Consider the following 26,671-nt stretch of genomic DNA (forward strand, 5'->3'; position numbering starts at 1 on the left):
TCTGTCTCTCTCTCTCTTCCTCTCTCTCTCTCTTTTTCCCCCTCCTCTCCATCTTCTCTTTCTCTCCTCCCCCTCTCAGTCTGGTCTAACTGGGTCCAGGCCCCCCCCTCTCTCTCCCCCCCTCTCAGTCTGGTCTAACTGGGTCCAGGCCCCCCTCTCTCTCCCCCCCCCCCCTCTCAGTCTGGTCTAACTGGGTCCAGGCCCCCCTCTCTCTCCCCTCCTCTCAGCCTGGTCTAACTGGGTCCAGGCCCCCCTCTCTCTCCCCCCCCCCCTCTCAGTCTGGTCTAACTGGGTCCAGGCCCCCCTCTCTCTCCCCTCCTCTCAGCCTGGTCTAACTGGGTCCAGGCCCCCCTCTCTCTCCCCCCCCCCCTCTCAGTCTGGTCTAACTGGGTCCAGGCCCCTCTCTCTCTCCCCTCCTCTCAGTCTGGTCTAACTGGGTCCAGGCTTCCCGTTGGCCTGGCTGCTGCCTCGGCGGCCCAGCCAGGAGAGCAGGTTCCGTGGCCTCGGGGGGCGTGCGGGCGTCTGAGCCAGGCGCACCATGCGAGGCGAGCGCCACACCTTGATGGTGGAGTCGTCGCTGGCAGACAGCAGCAGCTCCTGGTCGGCCGGGCTGAAGGCCACTGAGTTCACCACATCATCGTGCTGCAGGCGTGCCAGGCAGATGTTGTAGTGGCGGTCCCAGATGTAGCCGTGCTTGTCCTCCGCGCCACTGGGGGGCGACGGAGAGGTCAATGGAGGTGTTGTCAACTGGGTTTTTGGGTACTTAACTGATTTAGGCTTCACATACACACATTTCTTTTTGACTATATGCACTGTGTTCTAGGGTCTAATTATACTGTTTCTGGCAGATATGTGCTGATATGAATAAAAAATTATAATAATATACACACAGTATATCTTTGAAAACAAACATGAAAGTGAAGCGTAGGCCGCTGCTCTACCTGGCGACGAAGTCTCGGCTGACGTCCAGGAAGATGAAGAAGCACTCGTCGTTGGGCGTGAAGGCCCGGTGCGCCCGCAGGCTCCGCCTCTCCTCACGCAGGCTCTTCAGGTCGATGACGTGCAGGTCGATCTCCTCGGCGATGGGGGGCGGGGCCATGGGGTCGGAGATCACGCAGCCCGCCGGCCACGCCCGGCTGTTCACGTACAGGTACCTGGGCAACGGGAGATGGGCGCTTAGCAACCCTCTAACACGTGTGATCATAAACGGTCTCTGACGCTAACCTAGTTACCCTCAACCACATATGTCCAGAGTTACTGTACCTGTCCAGAGTTACTGTACCTGTCCAGGGTCTACTGTACCTGTCCAGAGTTACTGTAAATGTCCAGAGTTACTGTACCTGTCTAGGTCTACTGTACCTGTCCAGAGTTACTGTAAATGTCCAGGTGTACTGTACCTGTGGTCTGGAGACAGGCCCATGCCGATGATGTGTCCGTGGATGTCGATCACGTGGTCCAGAGAGTCGAAGAACTCGTCCGAGTTGCGTTCCTTCCCCAGAACAGGACCGCTCGTGCTCATCTGGTCCGGCCGGATCCGCTTGATGCCTGCAGAACCACACAGAACCACGCAGAACCACACAGAACCACGCAGAACCACGCAGAACCACGCAGAACCAGCTATGAGTCTCTCTTGCAGAAAGATGCCCTAGCTGTCTGGTGTGTGTGTGTGTGTGTGTGTGTGTGAGGCTGCTCTACCTATCTGGTGAGGAGAGTAGGTGAGGCTGGTCTACCTATCTGGTGAGGAGAGTAGGTGAGGCTGCCGGTGGTGAACAGCAGGTAGGTCTTGTCCTCTCCCTCCCCGGGGGCAGAGGGGGTGATGAGGGAGGGGTCCAGGGGCTTGGTGCGGGCACGACTCATCATCCGGACCACCTTGGCCTCCAGCTCCAACTCCCTGGCAGCCACGCCCTGGGGGTGGTGGGGGGGAAAGAGATACATTTAGGAATTGGTTACAGTCGTGCATACAGTTTTCATTGACTGTCTTTGTTAATATTCGCTAGAGAAAAAACATACTCTTTTCCACATTCACATGAATGTATTCGTGTTCTGTTTTACTGTGCATAACATAATGTTCATATGACAATTTATATTGTCCCCTCCCCCCCTCCTCTCCCCCCCCTCCTGCCCCCCCCTCCTACCTGGATGACATGCTCCAGCCCTGGGGCCGAGGGGTACGCCTGTCGCCCCCTCACCTCCCTGGGACGCCCCCCCCCCTCCTCCTCCTCCTCCTCACTGTCGGGGGTGCCCAGGTCGAACAGCAGGGGGGCGGAGCGGGCCTGGGACTGGGCCTCGTAGTCCAGGAGGAGGTCCGGGGTGTCGTGGCGACGGCAGTGTGCCACCATGACGGTTCTGATGGTGCTGGCGTTGACGTTCTGGATCTTGAACAGACGCTTCACCACGTTCACGTTCTCCGACTCGATATCCTGAAGGAGAGAAGGAGCAGCTCTGAATCAGGAGAGGGGACGGGCACAGCTCAGTGTAGAGCTCTGGAATCTGTGGAACTAGTGAATACAGGTCTGTGTGTGTCTGTCTGTGTATCTGTCTGTCTGTGTGTGTCTGTGTGCCGGACCTGGAAGGCCTTGTTGAGCCAGAGCACCGAGCAGGAGGTCATGTTTCCTATCCAGTGCAGGTTCCCTGAGATCAGGTGGGTCTCGTTGAGCCAGCAGCCAAACACGTCGTACGGCTTGTTCCTCACGCGAGACAGAAGCGTGTAGTTGTCTGGAACACACGTGTGTATACACACACACACTGACGTCAACACACACATATGTACACACACACAGACAGTATATGTACCACCCAGAGCATTATGCTGGCTACTGCAAGCATGTTTACAGTCATGACCCAGAGCATTAGATCCTCTCTGCATCAGGTTTCTCACAACATTTCTGTTTTCTGTCTGCAATGAAATCAAGTTTCTGTGATCTCTGAGGTGCTGTTATGTCTGAAACACATGTCCAATGTTCCTGAACAAAGTATTTAGCCTAACTTGTCATTTAATTTGTACACAGGATCATGTGAGGAACAATTCTGAAAGAAATGAGGAAAGAGAGACTGTGTGTGCGTGCTGTTACATGCGTGTGTGTTTATCCATGTGTGTGTGTCTGTATAGACGTGTGTGTGTATAGATGTGGTGTGTGCGTGTATATAGATGTGTGTGTGTCTGTATAGATGTGTGTGTGTGTGTGTATGTGTGTGTGTGTGTCTCCTACCCAGGCTGAGGACGGCGATCTCCCCTGAGGAGGAGTGGTGCGGGCCCAGGTAGACCCCCGACACCAGCAGCAGGGTGTCGTCTGCGTTGAACTGGGAGAACTGGGTGTAGCCCCAGTTAAACTGGCGCATGCTGCAGCTGTGGACCAGCGTGATGTTCCCATCAGGACGCTCCGTGTCCCACAGCTGAAACACACCGTGTTCCACCTCTCAGGTTAAGCTGCCATTCGTAACAAGTACAGGTGGATTGTAGTACAGTTCATATGTATGTATAGAGAGAGACTACATGTAATTACATTACGTTTTTTTACAGTATATATCCTAGCTGTGCCATGTGGGGTATAACATTTACTCTATATAGAGAGTATATAGTGTACATCTCCTGTCTAGGTTGCGTGGGTATATAACACTGTATATAGAGAGTATATAGTGTATGTCTCTTGTCTAGGCTGTGTGGGTATATAACACTGTATATAGAGAGCAGGGAGGCTGGGTGGACCTTGACGGTGCAGTCCTTGGAGCAGGAGGAGAAGCGATGTCCTCTGTGAGAGAAGGCCAGGTGCAGCACCTGGTCATGGTGTTCCCTCAGGGTCTGCACCTCCTCACAGGGGATGCAGTCAAACAGCCGCTTGAACTCCCGGTACCACGACACGGACGCTGTTCACACACGCGCACACACACACACAGTGAGACACACACACACGCAGACACACACAGTGAGACACACACAGTGAGTAATAAGACACAGTAAAGGAACATAACAATGGATTTTAGGTGTGTGTGGGGATTCTAGCTGGATTCAAGGTCTAGATTCTAGGTACCTGGGTGTCTGTCTGGGTTCTAGGTGTCTGGATTCTAGGTACCTGGGTGTCTGGGTACAGAGCGAGGGATGCGGTAGTAGCTGTAGAAGAGTTCCCTCCAGAGGAACTCGTCTCTGGACACGTTCAGCCACTGTCTGCAGGCCAGACCGGCGCTCAGCACAGCGCTGTGGGGGAGATGCAGGAAGATCTCCAGCACCAGGCTGTCAGGCAGGGCAGGTTCGTCCAGCGCCAGGCTGTCAGGCAGGGCAGGTTCGTCCAGCACCAGGCTGTCAGGCAGGGCAGGCTCGTCCAGCACCAGGCTGTCAGGCAGGGCAGGCTCGTTCTCCATCCTGGCATCCTGCAGGTACCCAGAGAGGCCAGGATCAGGGCCAGGGACACACCTGGAAGCTGACACCTGGTTATTGATTTCCTTCTGCACTTTCTTAAACGTACATTGGATAAAAGTGCAAGTAAAATCATTAAAAAGGTCAAATGTGTTAGTCTTTCATTCAGTGTGCTCAATCAAACACCTGCAAATTCCATTAGTCTCATCTGAATACTGGTAGGCGTAGTTTAGAACTTTACCATGAGGTAAAAACGTAGCCAAATATATCGAAAGGTCTGTAATAAGATCGCGACGCCACATTTGAGGAATTTGGATGACAACAAATTATCTCCGTTTCCGGGTCTGTGTGGTCACGCCCGACACCTCTGGGTCCGGCTATATTAAGCACGACAGCTGAGGGGGCTGGGCTCGTGCATGCCAGGGTATCACCACTACACGCTGCTTATTTAAGTCATGCTTTAGCCTTTCTAATGATAAATTAGTTCTAAGTAACTGTAGATCATGTATGTAAGGTTGTGTCTCGTGGACACTGGTAGTTATGGTAGTGGGCACTGCAGGTAAAGAAGCGAGATAAATACTAGTAGCATTATGGTCTCTGTATGTAGCTCCAGCTAGCTAACTAATCTTCTACAGACTTCTTTGAAAGCAACACAGACACATTCATGACACTCTTATCCCTGTTTAATAACATTTTTGAATTTCAATAACTATAAGTAAGTACAGTGAACTATGTTTTAGAAACAAGTTCGAAAGACAAAACTTTGGTGAAACCTCAATGCTAGTGCTAGGGCTATTTTAGGTGTCAACAGAGAAGCATCTGGCTAATCTAGTTGTCAATCGTTCTCAGTAATTCGACGTTACTCCCTTTAAGCGATTTGCAACACAAATAATTAGACTATTGAATATCTTACTTTATTTCGGATTTTTACACGCCACTTGTTGCTGCAAATCTAAATCATGACTCACCTGTCAGACGACAATATTTTAGAAACCAAATCTAGCAGTTGCAGTTCGCTAGCTACTAGCACTGTTAGCACGAAGATGAAAACAACCAATCACCTACCGGCGTCTCGGTATGACGTAACTCCAGACGCCAATAGTCGATTACAGGAGACTCGTTCAATCCATAATGTGACGTAAAAATTCCTTGAGGAGTTTGTGTTTGCTTGAATGTAAAGATAATTAAACAATAATTAAAACAATGGTGCCGTTTTCATAACCATAAAGTCAAATATATTGCTACTCTTCTTAAGCCGGCGAGACACTAAATCAATTGGAGGAAGTGGTGTTATGTTACCTGATCCTCATGGTCACAAGGCAACCAGACAATTTAATTATTCATCAGTTTCTGCTGTGAGGACTTCTGTTGTTTTTGGCTCTCTTTAGTAGTTGAGACACCTTAAGAAGTATTGCCTTCTTCAACTCCTAGGACTAAATAGAATACAATCTGAAATCTTGAGGACCTCAGACATGCTTTGACTCATATTCAGTGGTAAGAAAAACACCATTATACTGAAAATTGTTTTCATAGCCTATTTAATATAGATATGCAGTGGACGTCATGATTTTGACTGTGAACCAAATATATTACTGCAAAACGATTATTACACTTCTGTAATGTTATAGGAGAGCTACCGCAAAGCGGTGGTGTCTCTCAAGCGGTTAAACCCGATAAGGGACGTGTGGCCTACCTTATAAACATGTTTACTTTTGTAAGAGTTTAGAGCATGCATGCTCTAAACTCTTACAAAAGTGCTTCAGGTTTGCCTTCATGACACTATCTTCATCGCTGAGCAGTTCAAAGATGTTATTAAATGATCATTATCACGATAATATAATCCTAGATTGCAAACGTGGGGAAGAGTTGATGACAAACTCTTGAGGCTAGTGAAGAGTGTTATCACTATGTCGCCCCCCAGCACTATCCTACGTGGCTGACAGGATAGTTGCCTGTTGCAGTCCCTCAGAGAAATCCAAACCAGGATGACTATACCAGCTGAAGGGTAACGACTTGCTGTTTTACACTGTCGAATACCTGTTTAAAATCAAATAAGTAACCATCGAAGTAGTGTTTGTGCTTTTTACTTTTATTTGTAACTATTGTGATTATTTTATAATGGATTTTAGATACTACTTTTTGTATGTAATTAATTCTCCTGTGTTAAAGGAGGTGAAGTTTCAACTGTCTCTGACGGGATCCTCCTCAGACAACCTCCCGTTAGTATGAACCTCCCTCAGACGGCCGTCCCGCGCGCACCACCCGCAGTGCGTCACTAGAGGGCGCAGGTCAGCTGCTCCTGCGATCATGACGCCCCGTCTGTAAACTCCCCTCGCGGGAGGAGGAGGGGCTGAAAACCCACGCAGGGCAGCAAGAATATTCATATTACATCCTCACATTCCATATACAGCAACAAGTCTTAGGACTCAATTGAATATTTTGTAAAGTAAAAAATGCTTTAAGACAGGAAATATTTGTTATATTTTTATTATTATTTAGAAAGGGCAATCTGGTTGTTTTGAGCAATTGCACAGAAAAACAAGTATATTCTTTGGTGATTTGCAAACAATGTGTTTAATTCCATGTGTTGCATCAGTTTCTCACATACATCTTACATATACTCATAATAAGGCTTTGGTTATTTATCCAGGAAGGACAATCTTTGTGTCAACAAGTCTTAAGTACTACCAATAAGGCTGTAGGAAGTTAAACCAGACTCTCCTTTCAGAGAGCTGCATATTCAGTGTGAATTAACACAAACTTTCCCCCATTTAGAAATAAAAACGTTGTACATTACAAAATGACCATTGTTTCTTTTAAATGGAACACAACTTTCTTTGATTTCTAATTTAGCATATTACTACGTGTGACCAACATAGTATTCATACAAAATGGCCGACATCATCTATGTCTCTTGACGTTTATCCTCATAGATATAAACTATGTAATATAATATATAACACGTCTCTACGTTTAGTTACAGGTTTACTTGTTGTTCCAAATCCAAACATTTACATGGTATTTATTTAGCAGACACTTATCCAAAGCGATGCTACAAACAGTTAATATAGAAAGTACAGCAGAAGATCAAGGATCAGAAGTGCAGAGTTATAACATTATTTAGGTGGTCAGAGTCAAGGAATGATCTGTATTTACCAGGCACAGTGCTAAGCGACCACATCTCAGCTACCAGGCATAGTGCAACAATATTAACATCTCAACTATTGTAAAACAAAAACATCTCAACTACAATTTGACATGTTGACCCTAGGTAAAGCTGTATAAAGGTATCTGTGTCTGCCTACAATTGTGACGTTATTATATATCACATTAATGATCAGCTAGCTTGTGCTAGTCATTTATTCAACAACCTTGACATCTTGATCTCTTCACGTCTTCCTAGTTACCTGAGATGTCCAGACATTTATTCCTGACCACAAGTGGTTAAAAGTACTCTCACATTTAAAACTGAATATCATTACAACAGTCCATCTTACTGACCCATTTCATGTCGCAAACTGTGATATGAAAAGTATTTTTCTGGTAGACATCCACAAATGCTCTCCCTTCATGGCCTTCTATGCACAGTTTAATAATCATGATGAACAAGTGATTAATTACAAGTAGTTATAATAGCTTTATGTATTTCATGGTCATGGTTTGTCCTATATTTGCTGGGACATTTACTTGAGTTCCTTCAATGCTGATTCTCTGGTGATCTGACTCCAGCTCTGAGGGATTTCACCTTTGCCACTAAATTTGTATCCTTTCTTATTCTCCCATTGAGACTGAAATTTACAAAGGAACCATTTCCAGTAACTCTGGTTGCTACCATCTGCAGTGATGCTCCATTGATTATATGGTTCACCAGCTTCTCTGTATTTCTTGTAGGGCAAAACACCAGTCTGACATCTGAATGAAGCATCACTGCTTACAGATGTGGTGCAAAATTCAAGAGCAAAATGATCAGTATCTTTCCAATACGAGCCTCGTAGAGCTTCAGGACGATGAAACATAACACTGTGTTCGCCCTCATGGTCAGGGATGGTGTTTGTGCAGGTGGCTCTGCAGAACGGGCATTTGGCCCAACATCCTTTATGATGATCGGACAGATGCTCTGTGGCTTGATGTTTCAAAGTTGCAAAACACTCTTTTCCTGAATTCTGCTTTTCTTGTTCCTTCATCTTCATCACCGTCTCATTAAGACATTTTACCATCATCTCTTTGAGTTCTGTCAGGTTCTGAATATCTTCATTTTCAATGCTTTTCAGATCCTCTCTTTTTATCACCATGTGTGTTCCAAGTTTCAAACAGAAACTGTCAAGCCATGTTTTGGCATTTCCACATTGTGTAACCACTTCTGCTGTAACATCTGTATTCACTGTTAAAACCACACTTTTAAAGGAATGTAGGTTTTCAATGAGCATGTCTGTAATTTTGTCATTTGCACAATATTTCTTCACATGTTCATGGATGAAACCTATAAAATAAGTCTGTGGTTGGTCAATGTATTCCTCATAGTCTTCAAAGCTTAGCTTTTCTGCAAGATGTTCCAGTATGCGATTCTCAAGATTGCATCTGTTTCCATTAAAGGCTGGGTGGTTGTTTATTAATAAATCACTAATCTGTCTGCTGGTTTTCTGATTCACTTGCTGTTTGATTGCTGGTTCCAGCTGTTTACAGAGGAAATCTGCAAAAATTGTGATGGAGTTTGCTCCTTTACAATGGTGCTTAAACATCTGAAGGTACTGATCTCGTTTACTTTCCAAGTATGTCACAGGATCTACTGTTTTCCTGAACGATGAATGCATCCTCTCAAATGTTGGAACTGCTTTGATGCACAGATGAACAGACAGGTCAGTTAGGTATTCTTTTGTGGATTTAATCTGATTGGACTCTGTGAAACTGTCAATCTCACTTGTTATGATGCTTAATATTTCATTAATGAAGCCATCATTGAAATCCCTACGTTCATCTTCTTTCCTAGTAATATATCTGTTGACACTATTTGTCACTTGTTGTGTACACTGATTCATATAGTCATCTGGATTTCTGTGTAACAAATGCCATTTATCCAGTAACTTCCACCCTGCTTGGCTGACATGTTTTTTAACATCCAACAGAAATTGTCCCTTCTCACTTCTTATCTTGTCAGCTAAGTCATTCTGATTAGGAAAATGAGTTCGTAAGACTTCTACCACAACAGCTCTAACATCAACACGTTCCTCTGGAGGTTTTTCATTTACCACTTTGGTGCTCCAGTCCGTCCAGATTGAGTCAAACTGCTCCTCCACGTCCTGATCGGTAAGCCTCTGGTCTTTTATATTGGATGCCAAGTTTCTACTCATTTTGAGCAATTCTGCCTCATAGTCAGAATTTCTTTGGTCAAGTTCTGATCTGCTTTTCTTGATAGTGATGACATCTTTGCATTTCTTTAGGATGTTTTGAATGAGTTCCATATTCAAATTTTCCAACCGCTTGTTAGCGGTTTCTTTCCATTGATTAAGGATTTCTGGGTTTTTACTTTCCTTGAAGTATGTCCCTTTTTCCTCTTTCAAGGGATTATAAACTTGATCAAAATCAACAATCAGATCTTTGTAATTCACGTCCTCGATTGTTTTGCTTTGAAGTTGGTTGTGCAACTTGTTCTCTTTTTCCAGGGCATGTTTTCTCAGTTTCCAGCACCATTCAGAAACCTTTTTTTCCAAATCACTGTAAACCATAATTTCAAGTGTATTTCTGAAGCTGAACACAAAGTTTTCCTTCAAAAGACTAATCCATAGGTTCCCGATACGTACGTTTACTTCAGATAATGTGGAACATCTACTGTCGGACTTCCACTGTGCGATGGAGAGCACCTTGTTCTTCAGCTCCTGAACGTTCCGGCTGTAGGAGGGGTTGGGAGGGGCCATCGGGGGGTCTCCTTCTAGAAGGCCCTGGAAGTAGAATACTTGAGTTCTTACATCAAACTGGATTATATCACTAAAGCCAGTGACAGAGTCAAGTTGCTCCTCTTTTGCTGCAGTTACAGCCATAGCATCTAATTTCCCCATGAGATTTGTTCTTCCCTCCATGTTTTTCTCGCCGGCTGAGGCCTCTGCAACATTCTGGTGCACAAAGATGCAGCTTGGTGTGATTTGAACTTGTTTCATCCTCAAGAACGCCTGGACGCAAATCTGAAGAATGTCTTGCATTTCAGATGGGTTTTCCCCCATGATGTTGATGATGGTGATGTCCCCTATTCCGATAATAAAAGTTGCCAGTTCATTGTCATGACTGAGGGACGTATTAGCACTGAGCTCTGGTGATCTCAGGCCCTCTGTGTCCACCACCAGAACATACTCATATTCCAGCTGGTCCACTATGTCTGGGTCCACCTTGATTAGCTGCATGAAGGCTCCTCTTGTGCACCTGCCTGCGCTCACGGTGAACTGAAGACCAAACATGGCATTCAGTAGTGTGGACTTCCCAGAGCTCTGCAGTCCAAGAACCGACAGCACAAACACCTTCTTGTCTCCAAGTGTTTTAGTGAGACGGTCCAGGACAGCCTGAATCCACAACAGAGGCACGTGGGCCACATCTCCATCCATCAGCTCTAGTGGCAACCCAGACATCAGCATCTCAGCGCCTATTGCAGGAAGAGCCTCTATAAGTTTCTTCTGAAGTCCTTTAGGCTTGAAAACTTCATACATCTGGCTTGTTTCTCTCATGATGTGCTGAAGTCCAATTGTGGTAGCCGTCATTTTGTCAGATATTGTGTTCAGTTTCATAAGCAGAGGATCTGTGCCAGTTGATCCTCCTTCATCCTTGTTGGTCGATCCTCCTTCATCCTTGTTGGTCGATCCTCCTTCATCCTCGTTGGTCGATCCTCCTTCATCCTCGTTGGTCGATCCTCCTTCATCCTCGTTGGTCGATCCTCCTTCATCCTCGTTGGTCGATCCTCCTTCATCCTCGTTGGTCGATCCTCCTTCATCTTTGTTGGTCGATCCTCCTTCATCCTCGTTGGTCGATCCTCCTTCATCCTCGTTGGTCGATCCTCCTTCATCCTCGTTGGTCGATCCTCCTTCATCTTTGTTGGTCGATCCTCCTTCATCCTCGTTGGTCGATCCTCCTTCATCCTCGTTGGTCGATCCTCCTTCATCTTTGTTGGTCGATCCTCCTTCATCCTCGTTGGTCGATCCTCCTTCATTTTTGTTGGTCGATCCTCCTTCATCCTTGTTGGTCGATCCTCCTTCATCCTCGTTGGTCGATCCTCCTTCATCCTCGTTGGTCGATCCTCCTTCATCCTCGTTGGTCGATCCTCCTTCATCCTCGTTGGTCGATCCTCCTTCATCTTTGTTGGTCGATCCTCCTTCATCCTCGTTGGTCGATCCTCCTTCATCCTCGTTGGTCGATCCTCCTTCATCTTTGTTGGTCGATCCTCCTTCATCCTCGTTGGTCGATCCTCCTTCATCCTCGTTGGTCGATCCTCCTTCATCTTTGTTGGTCGATCCTCCTTCATCCTCGTTGGTCGATCCTCCTTCATTTTTGTTGGTCGATCCTCCTTCATCCTTGTTGGTCGATCCTCCTTCATCCTCGTTGGTCGATCCTCCTTCATCCTCGTTGGTCGATCCTCCTTCATCCTCGTTGGTCGATCCTCCTTCATCCTCGTTGGTCGATCCTCCTTCATCCTCGTTGGTCGATCCTCCTTCATTTTTGTTGGTCGATCCTCCTTCATCCTTGTTGGTCGATCCTCCTTCATCCTCGTTGGTCGATCCTCCTTCATCCTCGTTGGTCGATCCTCCTTCATCCTCGTTGGTCGATCCTCCTTCATCTTTGTTGGTCGATCCTCCTTCATCCTCGTTGGTCGATCCTCCTTCATCCTCGTTGGTCGATCCTCCTTCATCCTTGTTGGTCGATCCTCCTTCATCCTTGTTGGTCGATCCTCCTTCATCCTTGTTGGTCGATCCTCCTTCATCTTTGTTGGTCGATCCTCCTTCATCCTCGTTGGTCGATCCTCCTTCATCCTCGTTGGTCGATCCTCCTTCATTTTTGTTGGTCGATCCTCCTTCATCCTTGTTGGTCGATCCTCCTTCATCCTTGTTGGTCGATCCTCCTTCATCCTTGTTGGTCGATCCTCCTTCATCCTTGTTGGTCGATCCTCCTTCATCCTTGTTGGTTGATCCTCCTTTATCCTTAGGGCCACATTTAAATGTTTTCCCTGTTGAGAGGTACTCTTCCTCATATCCTGAAAGTGCATCCATGTTGAATTCATCCAGGAACATTCTCAGCCACTGCAGCATGTATAATCTAGTCTCTTGTGAATGATTTGGGGATGTTAAAAAGTTTATAAATGACCTCATGAAATGATTGGGTGCTGAAGCTGCCTCAAGTTGTGCCTTTCGAATAGCGGCCTTCTTATTCTTGACTGCCTCCAACTGACATTCCAAACTTTCTGTTCCTTCACATTTCAGACGATACTGATCCTTATCTGTCCGGCACCAATCATGCCACAGCTTTCCTTGTAGAGGTAAAAGTTTCTCCTTCAGACTCGATGATCTTTCCTCCCTCAAAAGGGACATCAAACCCTCAGCTTGTTCATGACCATCTCTGCAGGATTCCTTGTCTTCGTCCACTTTAAACTGATGTTTTTCTGCTTCGTCACAAAATAGTTTGATGCTTGTCTTCTTTTCGTACATGTTGACACAGTGTTGGATATGTGATATTATTTCTTTGTTCAGCTCAGCCTCGTTCCTGTTTTTGGCAGCTAATCTCACCTTTGTTGGGTTTTTTACAGTCAGACTTTTATCCTCTCCGGTGAAAAGGACAATCAGAGGGACAGTAGACTTTGAAAGATTATAGGAAATGTCTTTGTTTTTTTCATCTAAGGGATGTTCTGAAAGAAGAACAACATTCACAGTGCTCACTGACTGCATGAAGTCAAGTTGCTGTGGATGGTCTCTGGCATCACCATGAAGGTTCAGAAAAGCCACACAATCATCGAAAACATCATCTTCCTTCCCCGCTGGACAGTACCAGGTGATCTCCACAACTCCGTCCATGAGGAGACAGTCTCGAGTGCTGCCTTCGCAATGACGATGGAAAAACACATTGTGCTTTTGTTTGTTAATAACACGGTTCAAAATCTGGGACTTGGAAATGGACGACTCTCCCAATCTGATGAAGGATACAACTGGCACAGGTGTATTAAACATGTGTCTGCTCTTGTATTTGCCAGGGCTGTCTGTTTTAGATTGTGTTTTACTTTTCCATGACTTTTTGATGTTTCGAAGGGCCCAGAGAGGGAATTCGGTTTCCCGTGTAAAGGGGTTAGGTACCAGCAGGGGCAGGCCAAACTGGCAACTGGAGAGTTTCGAAAATATGTACTGCCTCAAAAAATCATCAGCACAGTGGAAAACAGCCATGTGAATATCCATCGGGTGAATGTGTTGCTCTTCATTCTGTACTCTGATGGCTCCCTTGCAGTTAAAAATATCCTCATCGTCATTCTCAGCAACAACAACATTACTCTCTGAGACTGTGGCTGTTGGTTCAGGTTTGCAGGACAGAAATCTGGCCCTGTAATCCAACATCATCAGTTTGTACAGATACTGAGAGCTCAGTTCTTTTTCTGTTTGAGGTGGTTTAACATGCTGAGATAAAGCATCTATCACTAGAACATCCCTTTGTTGCATGCGTTTGGGGAGCATGTCGCTTAGACCCAGTTTCTGGAGTAAATTACTACATCTGGTTGTTTTCTCATCCTCAACGGCACCTCTTGGTTCCGTCTTCTCATCTTTACGCTTCCTGAGTTTTTCTCCAGTATCTGGAGGTACTGGATCTGACATGTTGCCTTTTCTTGTCTTTGACTTCTTGCCTGAAGAAATAAAAAATACACGATTACTGACTTCACTTATTGCCTAAAGGACATATAAATGCATTGAAAACATTCCTCCTGATTTGGGGATCATGGCTATTATTATTTTTCTATAGCCATATTTTTCTATTTCTAGGGAGTCAGGTGGCTGAGCGGTGAGGGAAGCGGGCTAGTAATCTGAAGGTTGCCAGTTCGATTCCCCGGCCGTGCCAAAAAAATGATGTTGTGTCCTTGGGCAAGGCACTTCACCCTACTTGCCTCAGGGAGAATGTCCCTGTACTTACTGTAAGTTGCTCTGGATAAGAGCGTCAGCTAAATGACTAAATGTAAATGTATAGCTTGTAAAATATGTTTTTCAATAGCCAATGAAATTCAAGGTTAGGGAAAAAACTGGTCATTTACAAATCATAGAAGACCATGTCCAATGGTCATGATAGACAAGACGTTTGACTTTCTGGAGTTACTGTGTATACCAAGCTGACAAGCCTGTCAGAATTGCCAAGATGCACATGGATAAATATTACCAGAGCAACAAAACATTATCTTGATTGTTTACTTGATTAAATAACTCCACTGTAAATCCACTGTTCAGTGATTGTATTAAACCAAAACCATGTCAGATAAACGGTTGGATTCTGGTGGGATTAAAGGTAGGATCATGAGGTACCGTTCATATTATATAACTGTCGGTGTCGTCATGGAAGTCGTAGAATTTTGAAATTACACAACAAATTGGTGACTTGAAAATATAATTCAATTTCAGGTTATTGGAATCAGGTTAGTTTCACCAATAACCTGTTTAACCTGTTTTTGTTTCCTCATACAGTCATATGAAAAAGAAAGTGCACCCTCCTTGAATTCTCTAGTTTTACGTATCAGGACATAATAAAAATCATCTGGTGAACAAGATGAACAACACATGACATACTGTGTCGTGATTTATGTTACACAAATAAAGCCGACAAGTAGACATCATGTGTGAAAAAGTATTAAGCATGTCCGGAGCAGGGAGTAACACCTGAATGAATCAGCCTTCTTCACACCATCCAGTATAAAGTTTGAAAACACTATATGTTTGAAAATCATAGACCGATAAACCTAGACCAAGACCTAGAAAGATTATTGTGAAATCTGTAAACAATATGAATCATGTCACTGAAACACAATTTTACTTACCCTCTTGTCTGTCCACCTCAAGACCAACTAAGGTTCGATTGCTTCCGATATTTATTTAGCCCACAGTGTCTGGTTCAACAGGTACTCCTGGAACCCAAAACTATGACACTGTAAATCCAGCCCACATTCCACCCTTCAACACACCTTTTGGTAAATCAGGTGGTTTACAGGAAATCTCAAGTATATAAAAATGAGGGTGGTAGGTAGTTTGTTTATCTGTAGTAAACCGGTTTACTTGAGGTTTTAATGCTGACTTTCATTTCCTGCTGTTCATCAAGTTTTGTGTAGCTGGAATGCACGGTGACACTCCCAACCTGTTTAATATCAGTTAAATGGGGTAAAGGGACATGTAGAAAGAAGTGTTTTGGCAACATCATTTTAAAGTAGGATAGTTACAAAAAAATTATAAACTTTACCTCCCTGTAACTACTATTAATTATATATTTTAGGGTTAGAGATCAAACTCACGACACATAAGAATCTCTCCTCTGCCTTTGGAGAGCTGCCATAACATTGTCATATCCCTGGACCCATCAACCAGATTTCAACATGGTGAGGGTTACGTGTAAAAGGGCACATCTGACTACATCTTAGTTAAATGTACTTATGTCTTAGTTAAATGTTTCATATTTACAGAAGGATACTTTTACTCCACTCCACCTAGTAATTAAAACTTGATTATTGTGTTTTGAGAATATTACTAAATGTGTTTGAGTTCAGTTAACATCAAATGAAAAGAACTGGAGGAAGCCAGCTGCAGTAAAAGTCAAACTGAAATACTTTTATACTGACGCACAAAATATGTTACACAAAAATATATAGATACAATATTAATGTAAAGAATATTGGGTGCTGAAGACTTGTGCACAGTACTGTACGTTATGAGATATCACCATGGAAACAGAGCAGTAACTGACACCATCGAAAGAAACTTTCATTTATTATCTTTTCTTGGATTTGTCTTTACTTGCCATGGTCAGGAGATGCTTGTTATGCAGGGTTGCTAAGTAACCCGACCTTACGACCAGGAACACATCAGTTCTGAAGCCAACATGACGATCAGGGGTCCACATCCAGGATTACATCATTCATTACTGAAACACCTCAAGACCCAAATACTCCATTCACAGATCAGTACATTCTCAATTTGTTCAAGTAACACTAACCTTTTACACATTTTATAAAAGCGGCTGATCTTTTTAACGCAATACTCCCATCTTTGGTGAGAATCTGTAACTGCTGCACTTAGATATGAACGACAACCCATGATATAAAAATAACCTACATGAAGATATGAAATCATGGATTAACAAAACTATAGGAATCCTGTGGATGTAGAGCAGCCAAGCGCAGCTCAGTAAGGGAAGCCTGTCATTGGTCCATCTCTCTGTCCAATCACGGGCTCCGTTACTCTTTCAGCCAGGTGAGCAGCTGAGGCGTGTAGTACGTGATGATGATGTCAGCACCTGAAACAGAGGCAGGAACAAAGGCCTGTTTTATAGGAACTGAAATCACAACATCACATTTAAGAGGGAGATGAGAGTAGGGGGGCTCTCTCTCAATCTCCCCCATTCCCCCCTCCACCATCTCTCCTCCTCCATCTCCCCTCCTCTATCTCCCCTCCCTCCCCCCTCCTCCTCACCTGCTCTGCGGAAGGTTACTTGAGTTATTTCAGTGCTGATTCTCGGGTGGTCTCCAGCTCTGAGGGATTTCACCTAAACCAGCCAATGTTAATCCATTCCTTTTCTGCCACTGAGACTGAAATGTACAAAGGAACGATTTCCAGTAACTCTGGTTGCTAGCATCTGCAGTGATGCTCCATTGATTATATTTACATTCTACATTTTAGTCATATAAGCAGACGCACTTATCCAGAGCGATTTACAGTAAGCACATTCTCCCCGAGGCAAGTAGGGTGAAGTGCCTTGCCCAAGGACACAACGTAATTTTGCACAGCCAGGAATCGAACCAACAACCTTCTGATTAATAGCCCGACTCCCTAACCGCTCAGCCATCTATATGGTTTACCAGCTTCTCTGTATTTATTGTAGGGCCAAACACCAGTCTGACATCTGAATGAAACATCAACAGGTGAGTGAGAGGGGTGGCTAGCCTGTTTACCTGTAGCAAACCGGTTTACTTGAGGTTTTAATGCTGACTTTCATTTCCTGCTGTTCATCCAGTCTTGTGCAGCTGGAATGTACAGTGACACTCCCAACCTGTTTCATATCAGTTAAACTGGGTAAAGGGCAATGTCGAAAGAAGTGTTTTGGCAACATCATTTTAAAGTAGGATAGATAGAATTATGTATAAACTTTACCTCTCTGCAACTACTATTAATTATATTAAAGGTGCTGTAGGTGATTTTAGGGTTAGAGATCAAACTCACGACACATAAGAATCTCTCCTCTGCCTTTGGAGAGCTGCCATAACATTGTCATATCTCTGGACCCATCAATCAGATTTCAACATGGTGAGGGTTACGTGTAAAAGGGCACATCTGACTACATCTTAGTTAAATGTACTTATGTCTTAGTTAAATGTTTCATATTTACAGAAGGATACTTTTACTCCACTCCACCTAGTAATTAGAACTTGATTATTGTGTTTTTTGAATATTACTAAATGTGTTTCAGTTCAGTTAACATCAACTGAAAAGAACTGGAGGAAGCCAGCTGCAGTATAAGTAAAACAAAAATACTTTTATACTGACGCACAAAATATGTTACACTAAAATATATAGATACAATATTAATGTAAAGAATGTGGGGTGCTGAAGACTTGTGCACAGTACTGTACGTTATGAGATATCACCATGGAAATAAAGCAGTAACTGACACCATCGAAATAAACTTTCATTCATTAGGAACACATCGGTTCATTTATTAGGAACACATCGGTTCTGAAGCCAACATGACGATCGGAGGTCCACATCCAGGATTACATCATTCATTACTGAAACACCTCAAGACCCAAATACTCCATTCACAGATCAGTACATTCTCAATTTGTTCAAGTAACACTAACCTTTTACACATTTTATAAAAGCGGCTGATCTTTTTAACGCAATACTCCCATCTTTGGTGAGAATCTGTAACTGCTGCACTTAGATATGAACGACAACCCATGATATAAAAATAACCTACATGAAGATATGAAATCATGGATTAACAAAACTATAGGAATACTGTGGATGTAGAACAGCCAATCGCAGCTCGGTAAGGGAAGCCTGTCATTGGTCCATCTCTCTGTCCAATCACGGGCTCCGTTACTCTTTCAGCCAGGTGAGCAGCTGAGGCGTGTAGTACGTGATGATGATGTCAGCACCTGAAACAGAGGCAGGAGCAAAGGCCTGTTTTATAGGAACTGAAATCACAACATCACATTTAAGGTGGAGATGAGAGTAGAGGGGCTCTCTCTCAATCTCCCCCATTCCCCCTTCCTCCATCTCCCCTCCACCATCTCCCCTCCTCCATCTCCCCTCCACCATCTCCCCTCCTCCATCTCTCTTCCTTCATTTCCCCTCCTCCCTCCCCTTTCCACCCCTCCCTCCTCCTCCTCCTCCTCCTCCTCCTCCTCCTCCTCCTCCTCCTCCTCCTCCTCCTCCTCCTCCTCCTCCTCCTCCATCTGTCCATCCACCACCCCTCTCCTCCTCCTCCTCCTCCTCCTCCATCTGTCCATCCACCACCCCTCTCCTCCTCCACCACCACCCCCCCACCTCCTCCATCTCCCCCCAGCACCCCCCTCCTCCTCCCCCCTGCAGCCCCTATGCCCCCCCCCCTCCTCCTCCATCTCCCCCCTCCTCCCCCCACCCCCCCTCCCCCTCCTCACCTGCTCTGCGGAAGGCGGTCATGGCCTCGGTCACGGCGGTGCGCAGATCGAAGGCTCCGGCCGCGGCCCCGTGCCACAGCATGGCGAACTCCCCCGACACGTTATACACCGCCAGGGGGTGGTGCGGGTACTGCACACACACACACACAGAGCCTCGTTGACCTCACACACGCTGCAGGGTGCAGCAGGGCCACTATAACAGTGTGGGAGGAGAGTACTGACCTTGTCCTTGACCTCCCTGACGATGTCCAGGTACGGCAGTCCCGGTTTCACCATCAGCATGTCTGCCCCCTCCTTCACGTCTCGCTCCTGACACACACACACACTCATGATGAGCTCACAGCGTCCACAGCCACACACACAAACACTCATGATGAGCTCACTCACAACACCCACACACACACACACACTCATGATGAGCTCACACACACACACTCACCACAGCTCGTAGTGCCAGGCCTCTTGCACCAGGGGGCAGCTGGTAACACCGTCTGTCTCCGAACGCTGGCTTGGACTGGGCTGCATCTCTGTGGACAGACACAGCAGAGCTCAGCTCAGCATGCAGGTGATAAAGACACAGCTGTCTGGACCAGGAGCATGCAGGTGTCTGGACCAGGAGCATGCAGCTGTCTGGACCAGGAGCATGCAGCTGTCTGGACCAGGAGCATGCAGCTGTCTGGACCAGGAGCATGCAGCTGTCTGGACCAGGAGCATGCAGCTGTCTGGACCAGGAGCACACAGGTGTTTACCTGAAGGGCCCGTAGTAACAGGAGGCAAACTTAGCACTGTAGCTCAGCACAGACACCTGAGGAAACAGGAGAAGACAGGTAAGACCTTGATGGCACTCTAAACAAAACCGCTCCTACCTTGATACTGGACACTGTCCTCTCTGCAGTCTCAACCTACCTTGATACTGGACACTGTCCTCTCTGCAGTCTCAACCTACCTTGTTGCTCATGTCGTGAGACACCAGCGCCTGCTTGATGGCCCCCACTCGTCCGTCCATCATGTCGGAGGGAGCGATGATGTGGCACCCTGGAGGACAACAGCACTAGTTACAGGTGCCACCCTGGAGGACAACAGCAGTAGTTACAGGTGTATTCCTTTAGCGGACACTTTCCTCCAAACAGAGCTTGCAGAAAGTTTGAGCCCAGTTCTAAGAGCGTTTCGCTAGAGTCAAGGAATGTATGGCTGTTTTAGGGGGAGGTTCGTTAACTGTTCCAGACTTTACATCTTCATCGGTATGTTGACATGGGGGCGGGTATTCCTTGTGTGGTGGAGGGAGGAGGGGGGACGTGTGGGCAGAGGAAGCAGAGTAAAGTTACCCGCCCTAGCGTAGGCCACCGCCACCTCCGCCAGCCGCTCACAGCTGGCAGCGTTATCCAGAGTCCCGTCTTCACGCAAGATTCCTTGGAAAGACGAGAGAGCAGATATCAAGTCTTAATGTCTCCGGGAGAGGTAGGGAGGGAGGGGGAGGAGGGAGAGGAGGGGGGGAGGGAGAGGAGGGAGAGGTGTGCTGGCTCACCACAGTGTCCGTGGGAGGTGTAGGGGCACAGGCAGACGTCGCAGGCCAGGACCAGATCTGGGAACAGCGACCGCAGCTTCCTCACAGCCAGGACCGCCGGGGTCGAGTCACAGTCGGCGCCCGAGCCTCTCTCATCCTGGGGGTCAAAGGTCATGTCAAGTTTTGTCCAAGGCGGGAGGATTTTAACCTGTGACCTCTTGATCTGCAGTCAGTTGCTCTAGCGTTGAGCTTCACCCAACGAATCATTACAGTTATCCTCTCAACACTGCTGCATGTAGTCAACATTTTAAAACAGTCACGCTGTTCAGGAACGGATCAGATTATGTTACATTCTAGTCATTTAACGGATGCTTCAAAGTGACGTACAAACAGTGCATCAAGAGTCCAGCAGAAGATGAAGGTGATCAGAAGAGCATCGTTATTCCAGTTTTACCTTTGCAATGTTCGCAGGCACTCCAAAAATCAGCACACACTTCAATCCGTTCTCTACAAGCGGCCTCAACATGTCCTCCAGCTTGTTCACCCCGTACCTGTGGACACACACCTCACACACGTCAGAAACCCTCTCTTAGAAACACCCTCTCTTAGAAACACTTTCTTGTTTGAATTAATAGTAGTTCATGTGGATCTTCATTAGCTATAAAAGTTTTGTTTTATGATGACTTCCTAAGATCTGACCTGTGGTGAGCAACATTCTGTGTATGATTACTAATATCTGACCTATAAAACTCACAGTCATTGAAAGAGTTACACAGAAACCTTTTAAACCCCTGACTCTGGGTGTGTCGAATGATTTCAAATCCATCAGTGATCAAACAAGTTAAAAATGATCCAGTGACTGTGGAGGGGATGTAACCGTGTGAAGCCTTAGTTCTGGCCCAGGTTATGAGGTCTGATGTTGTGATCTGGCCCAGGTTATGAGAGCTGATGTTGTGATCTGGCCCAGGTTATGAGGTCTGATGTTGTGATCTGGCCCAGGTTATGAGGTCTGATGTTGTGATCTGGCCCAGGTTATGAGAGCTGATGTTGTGATCTGGCCCAGGTTATGAGAGCTGATGTTGTGATCTGGCCCAGGTTATGAGGTCTGATGTTGTGATCTGGCCCAGGTTATGAGAGCTGATGTTGTGATCTGGCCCAGGTTATGAGAGCTGATGTTGTGATCTGGCCCAGGTTATGAGAGCTGATGTTGTGATCTGGCCCAGGTTATGAGGTCTGATGTTGTGATCACTGATGTCAGAGATGTGATCACACCTCACATGAATGGGAGTCTAGGGCACTCATCTCTGACTCACTGTTGGGCGAGGAATTCTGTGTGTGCATCCAGTCTGTGCATCCAGTGTGTACATTCAGTGTGTGCATTCAGTGTGTACATCCAGTGTGTGCATTCAGTGTGTGCATCCAGTGTGTGCATCCAGTGTGTGCATCCAGTGTGTGCGTCCATTAATGTGGAGAGAGGGGAGAGTGGAAGTGGGACAGGGGGAGGGAGGGAGGGAAGAGAGGGAGCTAACGGATTCTCTGCTTATCTTCTTCCAGGGCCTGACTCAGGCCTCGCCCTGTTGCCTGTCTATCTGAGGGCAACACCCTGACCCTCACACTTCAGACACACACTGAGGGCAACACCCTGACCCTCACACTTCAGACACACACTGAGGGCAACATCCTGACCCTCACACTTCAGACACACACTGAGGGCAACATCCTGACCCTCACACTTCAGACACACACGGAGGGCAACACCCTAACCCTCACACTTCAGACACACACGGAGGGCAACACCCTGACCCTCACACTTCAGACACACATCAGCTGCTGCTCAGACAGATCCTGTGTTCAGAGGGTGGAAGTGTACCTGGCCTGTCCCGGCAGACTGGCGATGGGCTCCACTGCATCAGGACTGTCCCTGTGTGATGGAACAGGAAACACAGCTCATCCACCACAGTGTGAGAGAGTGACTGTGTTTGTAGCAAAGCACAGTTACACATGACCACACATGCTCAATGTGTCTAGCTAGGTGCAAAGAGTTATGTGCTTTTGTAACATTGTAGTAATGTTGTTAATACTGCAACAATTGATGTTATTGTGCACTGTGTCTGGTAGCTGAGATGTGGTTCCTCTGCAGTGTTCCTGTTAAATACAGACCGTGCCAGGACTCTGAAACAATGTTAGAACTCCACACTTCTGATCCTTGAACTTCTGCTGTACTTTCTAAATGGTACATAAAAGCATACGCCTGCTGAACCAATCAAATGTGATGAAAATGTACAAAGTAAATATAGCAAAGGAGCATTACGTGACGAAGATGGGATAGATGAGGTTGTCAGGTCTCAGGTCAGACGCGCAGGTCTGCCAGTATCTGAGGGTGGGGTGGAAGTACCCGCTGTGGAGGAGAGACTGGACCGGCTGCATGGTGTTCCTGCGGGGAGACACAGGAAATGCGTGATTGTTGTGATTGGTCCGAGCTGATCCAGATCGGCTGGAAATCTGGCTGAATGGGTGCGTGTGAACAGTTGTGGCCAAAACCAGTGTCTTAGGATGAACTATTTGCAGCTACAGAGTGGTTGGAGTTATAGGCGTGATAGAAAATGCCTGCTCTTTTCCCATCTGTTTCCAAGGACGACTTCCCAGATGGTTATGTGTAACAAACTGTCTGACGAGTTGTGTTAGGTGTCCAGATGAATTCTGCAGAGCAAATAAAACCTTTCAGATTCGTCTGGTTCCCAGGCAACAACTGATAAGGTAGCGTAAAATAGCAGAAGACCGGCATGCTATCTTAAACCACACACGGGGCAGCATTACCGTGTGTAGACTTCCTTCTAAACCTGAATTGAATTGGAGTTTGTTGGGGCTCCTCATGACGGCTAACAGATGTCGATTTAGCTCTCTTACTCCGGCCTAATGGCGGAACAGTCCCTCTTTGATCTGTGTTGGTAGTCCTACGTTTAATAAAGAACGGAGAGAAGAATGAAAGCGCAACATTCCCGCCTTGAACAGGCGGTATAAGAGGGTTAGAGAGATGTAAGATGATTGCGACAGAGTGAGAGAGAGAGACGGAGAAAGAGAAAGATTTGGCATAAGACCCCACGTTTCTGAGACACAGGAATGTGACGTTGTTTTACACATTTCTGCTTCGTTTCCCTCACCACCAAATTAAATGGTCAAGCATGCGTGAACTTGGCTCGTCAAAACATTGCTGCACCGAAATTACGAATGTTCTTACAATGTTTTCGCAAAACGGGCTAACCCTAACCCTACCCTCTTACAATGTACGCAAAACGTGTAGCCTACCTACTTTGATGCCAGTCACAATAACATAGAATGATTAACCATAACAAATATACATATTTTACAAACAAACATAAAATGTATATGAATCAACAGGAATAAAACAAAACTATTCATACAACATGAACTGCATGGAAAATTATTTTGCTGTAAGAAACTCAAACTCATCCAGACTAACAATAGTGAGGATAACTGATTTGTTGACATTTCTCATCACCCAATATACTATTATAACGTACTGTAAATGTCATGTAAATGTATAGACTATAGTCAGAATGGTGACCAATTCAGCTACCATCCCAACTACTACTTCGACTGGCTGCAATGACTAGTTATATACTTGCTTGCAAACTTTTCCCCGCATTAATGTAACTATTAAAGTATGTTTCTCAATTAATAATGCTTAATAACAGCCACTAATTACCCACGAATGAATGAATACACGTTAGTTGTCTAACCTTTGTACAATTCGTCCTCTTCAAAATGTTCTTCCTTGAAGAAGTCACAGAAACTGTCGGCCACCGTACACAGCTGTGATATGGTACGTCTGAGATCTCGCGATGCGAAAACCGGAGGAAGGCTGAGGACAGGAAAAACATTCGGAAGATGAGTCGTTGTTTGATAAAACCAAATCAAAATACTCAAGTCTCATGAGGGTAAAATGACATACTTATATTTGTACTACGCCTGAATGCATATCAATTCGTGACTACATGCAGGATGTGGTGGCGTTACGAAGGTAGTTGGCTAGCTGGCTCACGACAGCACTCTCACTAGCTAGCTGTTGTCGCTAGCCATTCAGGGACTATCCTCGCGTTAGCGAACATTTTATTTGTGTGATCTAAGCTTCTGCATTAGCTCGTATATTTTAAGGTAGACTTGCTGACTGTCTACCAATATATGCTAACGAACTGTCGCTAGATTTTGTACAACACTATGAAAGGGTAGCATCTTGCTTGCTTTGCCATCTAGGTACATTCAGCTTATTCATAATTTCTTCAACATTTTGTTCATATGTAACAAGAACGATCAACGTCGTCTGCTAGCTGATGTAACTTTAGTTGACAACAGGTCATTTTAATACGTTTCTTTCAAATAATGATTTCTAATATGGACGTGCATATTTGCATTGACAGGCTGAAGTGTGGTTGGAGAAAGACTACAAGTCCCAGAGACGCCCACAAAGATCTCCAGCCATCTGAAGCCTTCACCTGTCACCCTCACCTTCCCGCCCTACTAACCCCTCACACAACTTCAAAGATGTGAATTCTGGGACCATCTGCGTCCACAACACCTGTCCTAGTCGAGGACGCCACCTGTGACACCCAGCTCCGACGTCAATGTCCCCACCCTACGCCCAGAGCCCCGCCCCTCCGCGCTGGGCCAGTGACTCGCCCCTAGTCCGTCCCTGAGAGAGAGAGAGAGAGAGTCTGCTCTCGGCCCCCTCCTCCCTCCTCCGCCATGTTGTTCTCCCTGCGTGAGCTGGTCCAGTGGCTGGGTTTCGCCACCTTCGAGCTCTTCCTCCACCTGTGCGCCCTGCTGGTGTTCAGCGTGCTGGTGGCACTCCGCGCCGACCTCTTCGCCATGAGCTGGTGGCTCGTCTTCGTGCCGTTGTTCGCCGCCGACGGCCTCAGCACCTACTTCACGGCCATCGTATCCATCCGCCTGTACCAGGAGAACGAGAAGCGCCTGGCGGTGCTGCGGCTGCTGTGGGTGCTGACGGTGCTGAGCCTGAAACTGGTGTGTGAGGTGCTGTTGTGTCAGAAGCTGGCGGAGCAGGAGCAGGCCAGGGAGCTGTGGTTCGGCCTCATCGTGTCCCCGCTCTTCATCCTCCTGCAGCTGCTCATGATCAGGGCCTGCCGCGTCAACTGACTCCCCGGGGGGGGGGCGGGGGGGAGGACGACCCCCCCCCCCCTGACGCCCCGGGGGAGGGGGACGACGACCCCCCCTGCCGGAGAGGGTCCAGGTTTACACACACACACACACGCGCGTGTGTGTGGACTGTGTTAGGTGTGTTGGGAGTGTCTCCTGTGTTGACTGAGTCATGGATCTCATTCCTCTCCCGCCCGGCGTCTGGCCTCAGAGCAGAACATCTCTCCATGCTGTACTGTGCATGGCTCTCCCCAGAACATTATTGCTGATCATTAATACTAAGTGTATCTGGTCTGTGTATTGATCCTAATGCCCAAGCATGCACTCATTGCCTATTTTTTTTCCTTTAAAGAGCCATTCCTGATTTTAAAAAAAAGGACTCGTTTTGGGGGACTGATGGGATAGGGAATGGAGTTTGAGCAAATGGAATGTCTTTTTTTTAATGCGTAACTCGACTTGCACCAACAATATTATTGTTTGTCTATTTGCTTGTTTTTTGGTACCTGTGTTGTATTATTGCTGTTTATATACGTGTAAATAAACCATCAACATTTAACCTTGTTGAGTTCATCATGTTATTTTGATCAGTTATCCCATAAGAGATATCCTTTTTCCATTGTTTGTTATAAATGCTTGAATCCATGGGATTTTTCAATTAATCAAATGTAATCGACCCGTCTGCCCCATTGTGCGTTTGTGATTGAAATTCTGCCACAAGATGGCGCCACTTACGTTGAGGACCGTTTGTGGAGAGTGACTTGACCCACTTGACAATTTC

The 26,671-nt window shown here is 46.1% G+C and overlaps 5 protein-coding genes and 1 long non-coding RNA gene across 7 annotated transcripts; 2 read left to right on the forward strand and 4 right to left on the reverse strand.

The window, feature by feature from the left end:
* Positions 1-370: 370 nt before the first annotated feature.
* On the reverse strand, positions 371-5,374 carry fbxw5 (F-box and WD repeat domain containing 5). Its single transcript, XM_067258425.1, has 10 exons — positions 5,320-5,374; positions 4,071-4,365; positions 3,707-3,864; positions 3,210-3,393; positions 2,567-2,715; positions 2,136-2,420; positions 1,731-1,905; positions 1,398-1,545; positions 942-1,154; positions 371-709 (listed from the first exon to the last, which is right to left on the reverse strand). Exons 2-10 carry the CDS (start codon positions 4,354-4,356, stop codon positions 430-432), a joined length of 1,878 nt encoding a protein of 625 aa, XP_067114526.1. The 5' UTR covers positions 4,357-4,365; positions 5,320-5,374; the 3' UTR covers positions 371-429.
* Positions 5,375-5,712: 338 nt separating this feature from the next.
* Positions 5,713-7,150, forward strand: LOC136964434 (uncharacterized). The gene is made up of 3 exons (XR_010879070.1): positions 5,713-5,845; positions 6,273-6,356; positions 6,521-7,150. It is a non-coding gene; the product is annotated as an uncharacterized lncRNA (long non-coding RNA).
* A 540-nt stretch (positions 7,151-7,690) lies between these two features.
* On the reverse strand, positions 7,691-11,164 carry LOC136964429 (interferon-induced very large GTPase 1-like). The gene has a single exon (XM_067258546.1). It carries the CDS (start codon positions 11,119-11,121, stop codon positions 8,035-8,037), a length of 3,087 nt encoding a protein of 1,028 aa, XP_067114647.1. The 5' UTR covers positions 11,122-11,164; the 3' UTR covers positions 7,691-8,034.
* A 1,280-nt stretch (positions 11,165-12,444) lies between these two features.
* Positions 12,445-14,084, reverse strand: LOC136964209 (interferon-induced very large GTPase 1-like; the record flags this gene model as incomplete). Its single annotated transcript, XM_067258212.1, has 1 exon — positions 12,445-14,084. A coding segment is annotated over exon 1 (1,596 nt), but the record flags the coding sequence as incomplete, so codon positions are not given.
* Positions 14,085-18,245: 4,161 nt separating this feature from the next.
* alad (aminolevulinate dehydratase) lies at positions 18,246-24,531 on the reverse strand. Its single transcript, XM_067258126.1, has 12 exons — positions 24,480-24,531; positions 23,030-23,152; positions 22,589-22,639; positions 21,173-21,269; positions 20,740-20,875; positions 20,540-20,623; positions 20,161-20,249; positions 19,964-20,019; positions 19,654-19,741; positions 19,437-19,523; positions 19,215-19,344; positions 18,246-18,710 (listed from the first exon to the last, which is right to left on the reverse strand). Exons 2-12 carry the CDS (start codon positions 23,143-23,145, stop codon positions 18,652-18,654), a joined length of 993 nt encoding a protein of 330 aa, XP_067114227.1. The 5' UTR covers positions 23,146-23,152; positions 24,480-24,531; the 3' UTR covers positions 18,246-18,651.
* Positions 24,532-24,585: 54 nt separating this feature from the next.
* On the forward strand, positions 24,586-26,449 carry tmem203 (transmembrane protein 203). 2 transcript variants are annotated; one of them, XM_067258467.1, is made up of 2 exons: positions 24,586-24,677; positions 25,158-26,449. In XM_067258467.1, exon 2 carries the CDS (start codon positions 25,483-25,485, stop codon positions 25,891-25,893), a length of 411 nt encoding a protein of 136 aa, XP_067114568.1. In that variant the 5' UTR covers positions 24,586-24,677; positions 25,158-25,482; the 3' UTR covers positions 25,894-26,449. The 2 variants fall into 2 exon arrangements, with proteins under 2 accessions (XP_067114568.1, XP_067114569.1); XM_067258468.1 differs by having other exon boundaries at positions 24,655-24,760.
* Positions 26,450-26,671: the final 222 nt, after the last annotated feature.

The sequence above is a fragment of the Osmerus mordax genome, chromosome 20 (genome assembly GCF_038355195.1).
Source record: "Osmerus mordax isolate fOsmMor3 chromosome 20, fOsmMor3.pri, whole genome shotgun sequence".
Taxonomy (NCBI): domain Eukaryota; kingdom Metazoa; phylum Chordata; class Actinopteri; order Osmeriformes; family Osmeridae; genus Osmerus; species Osmerus mordax.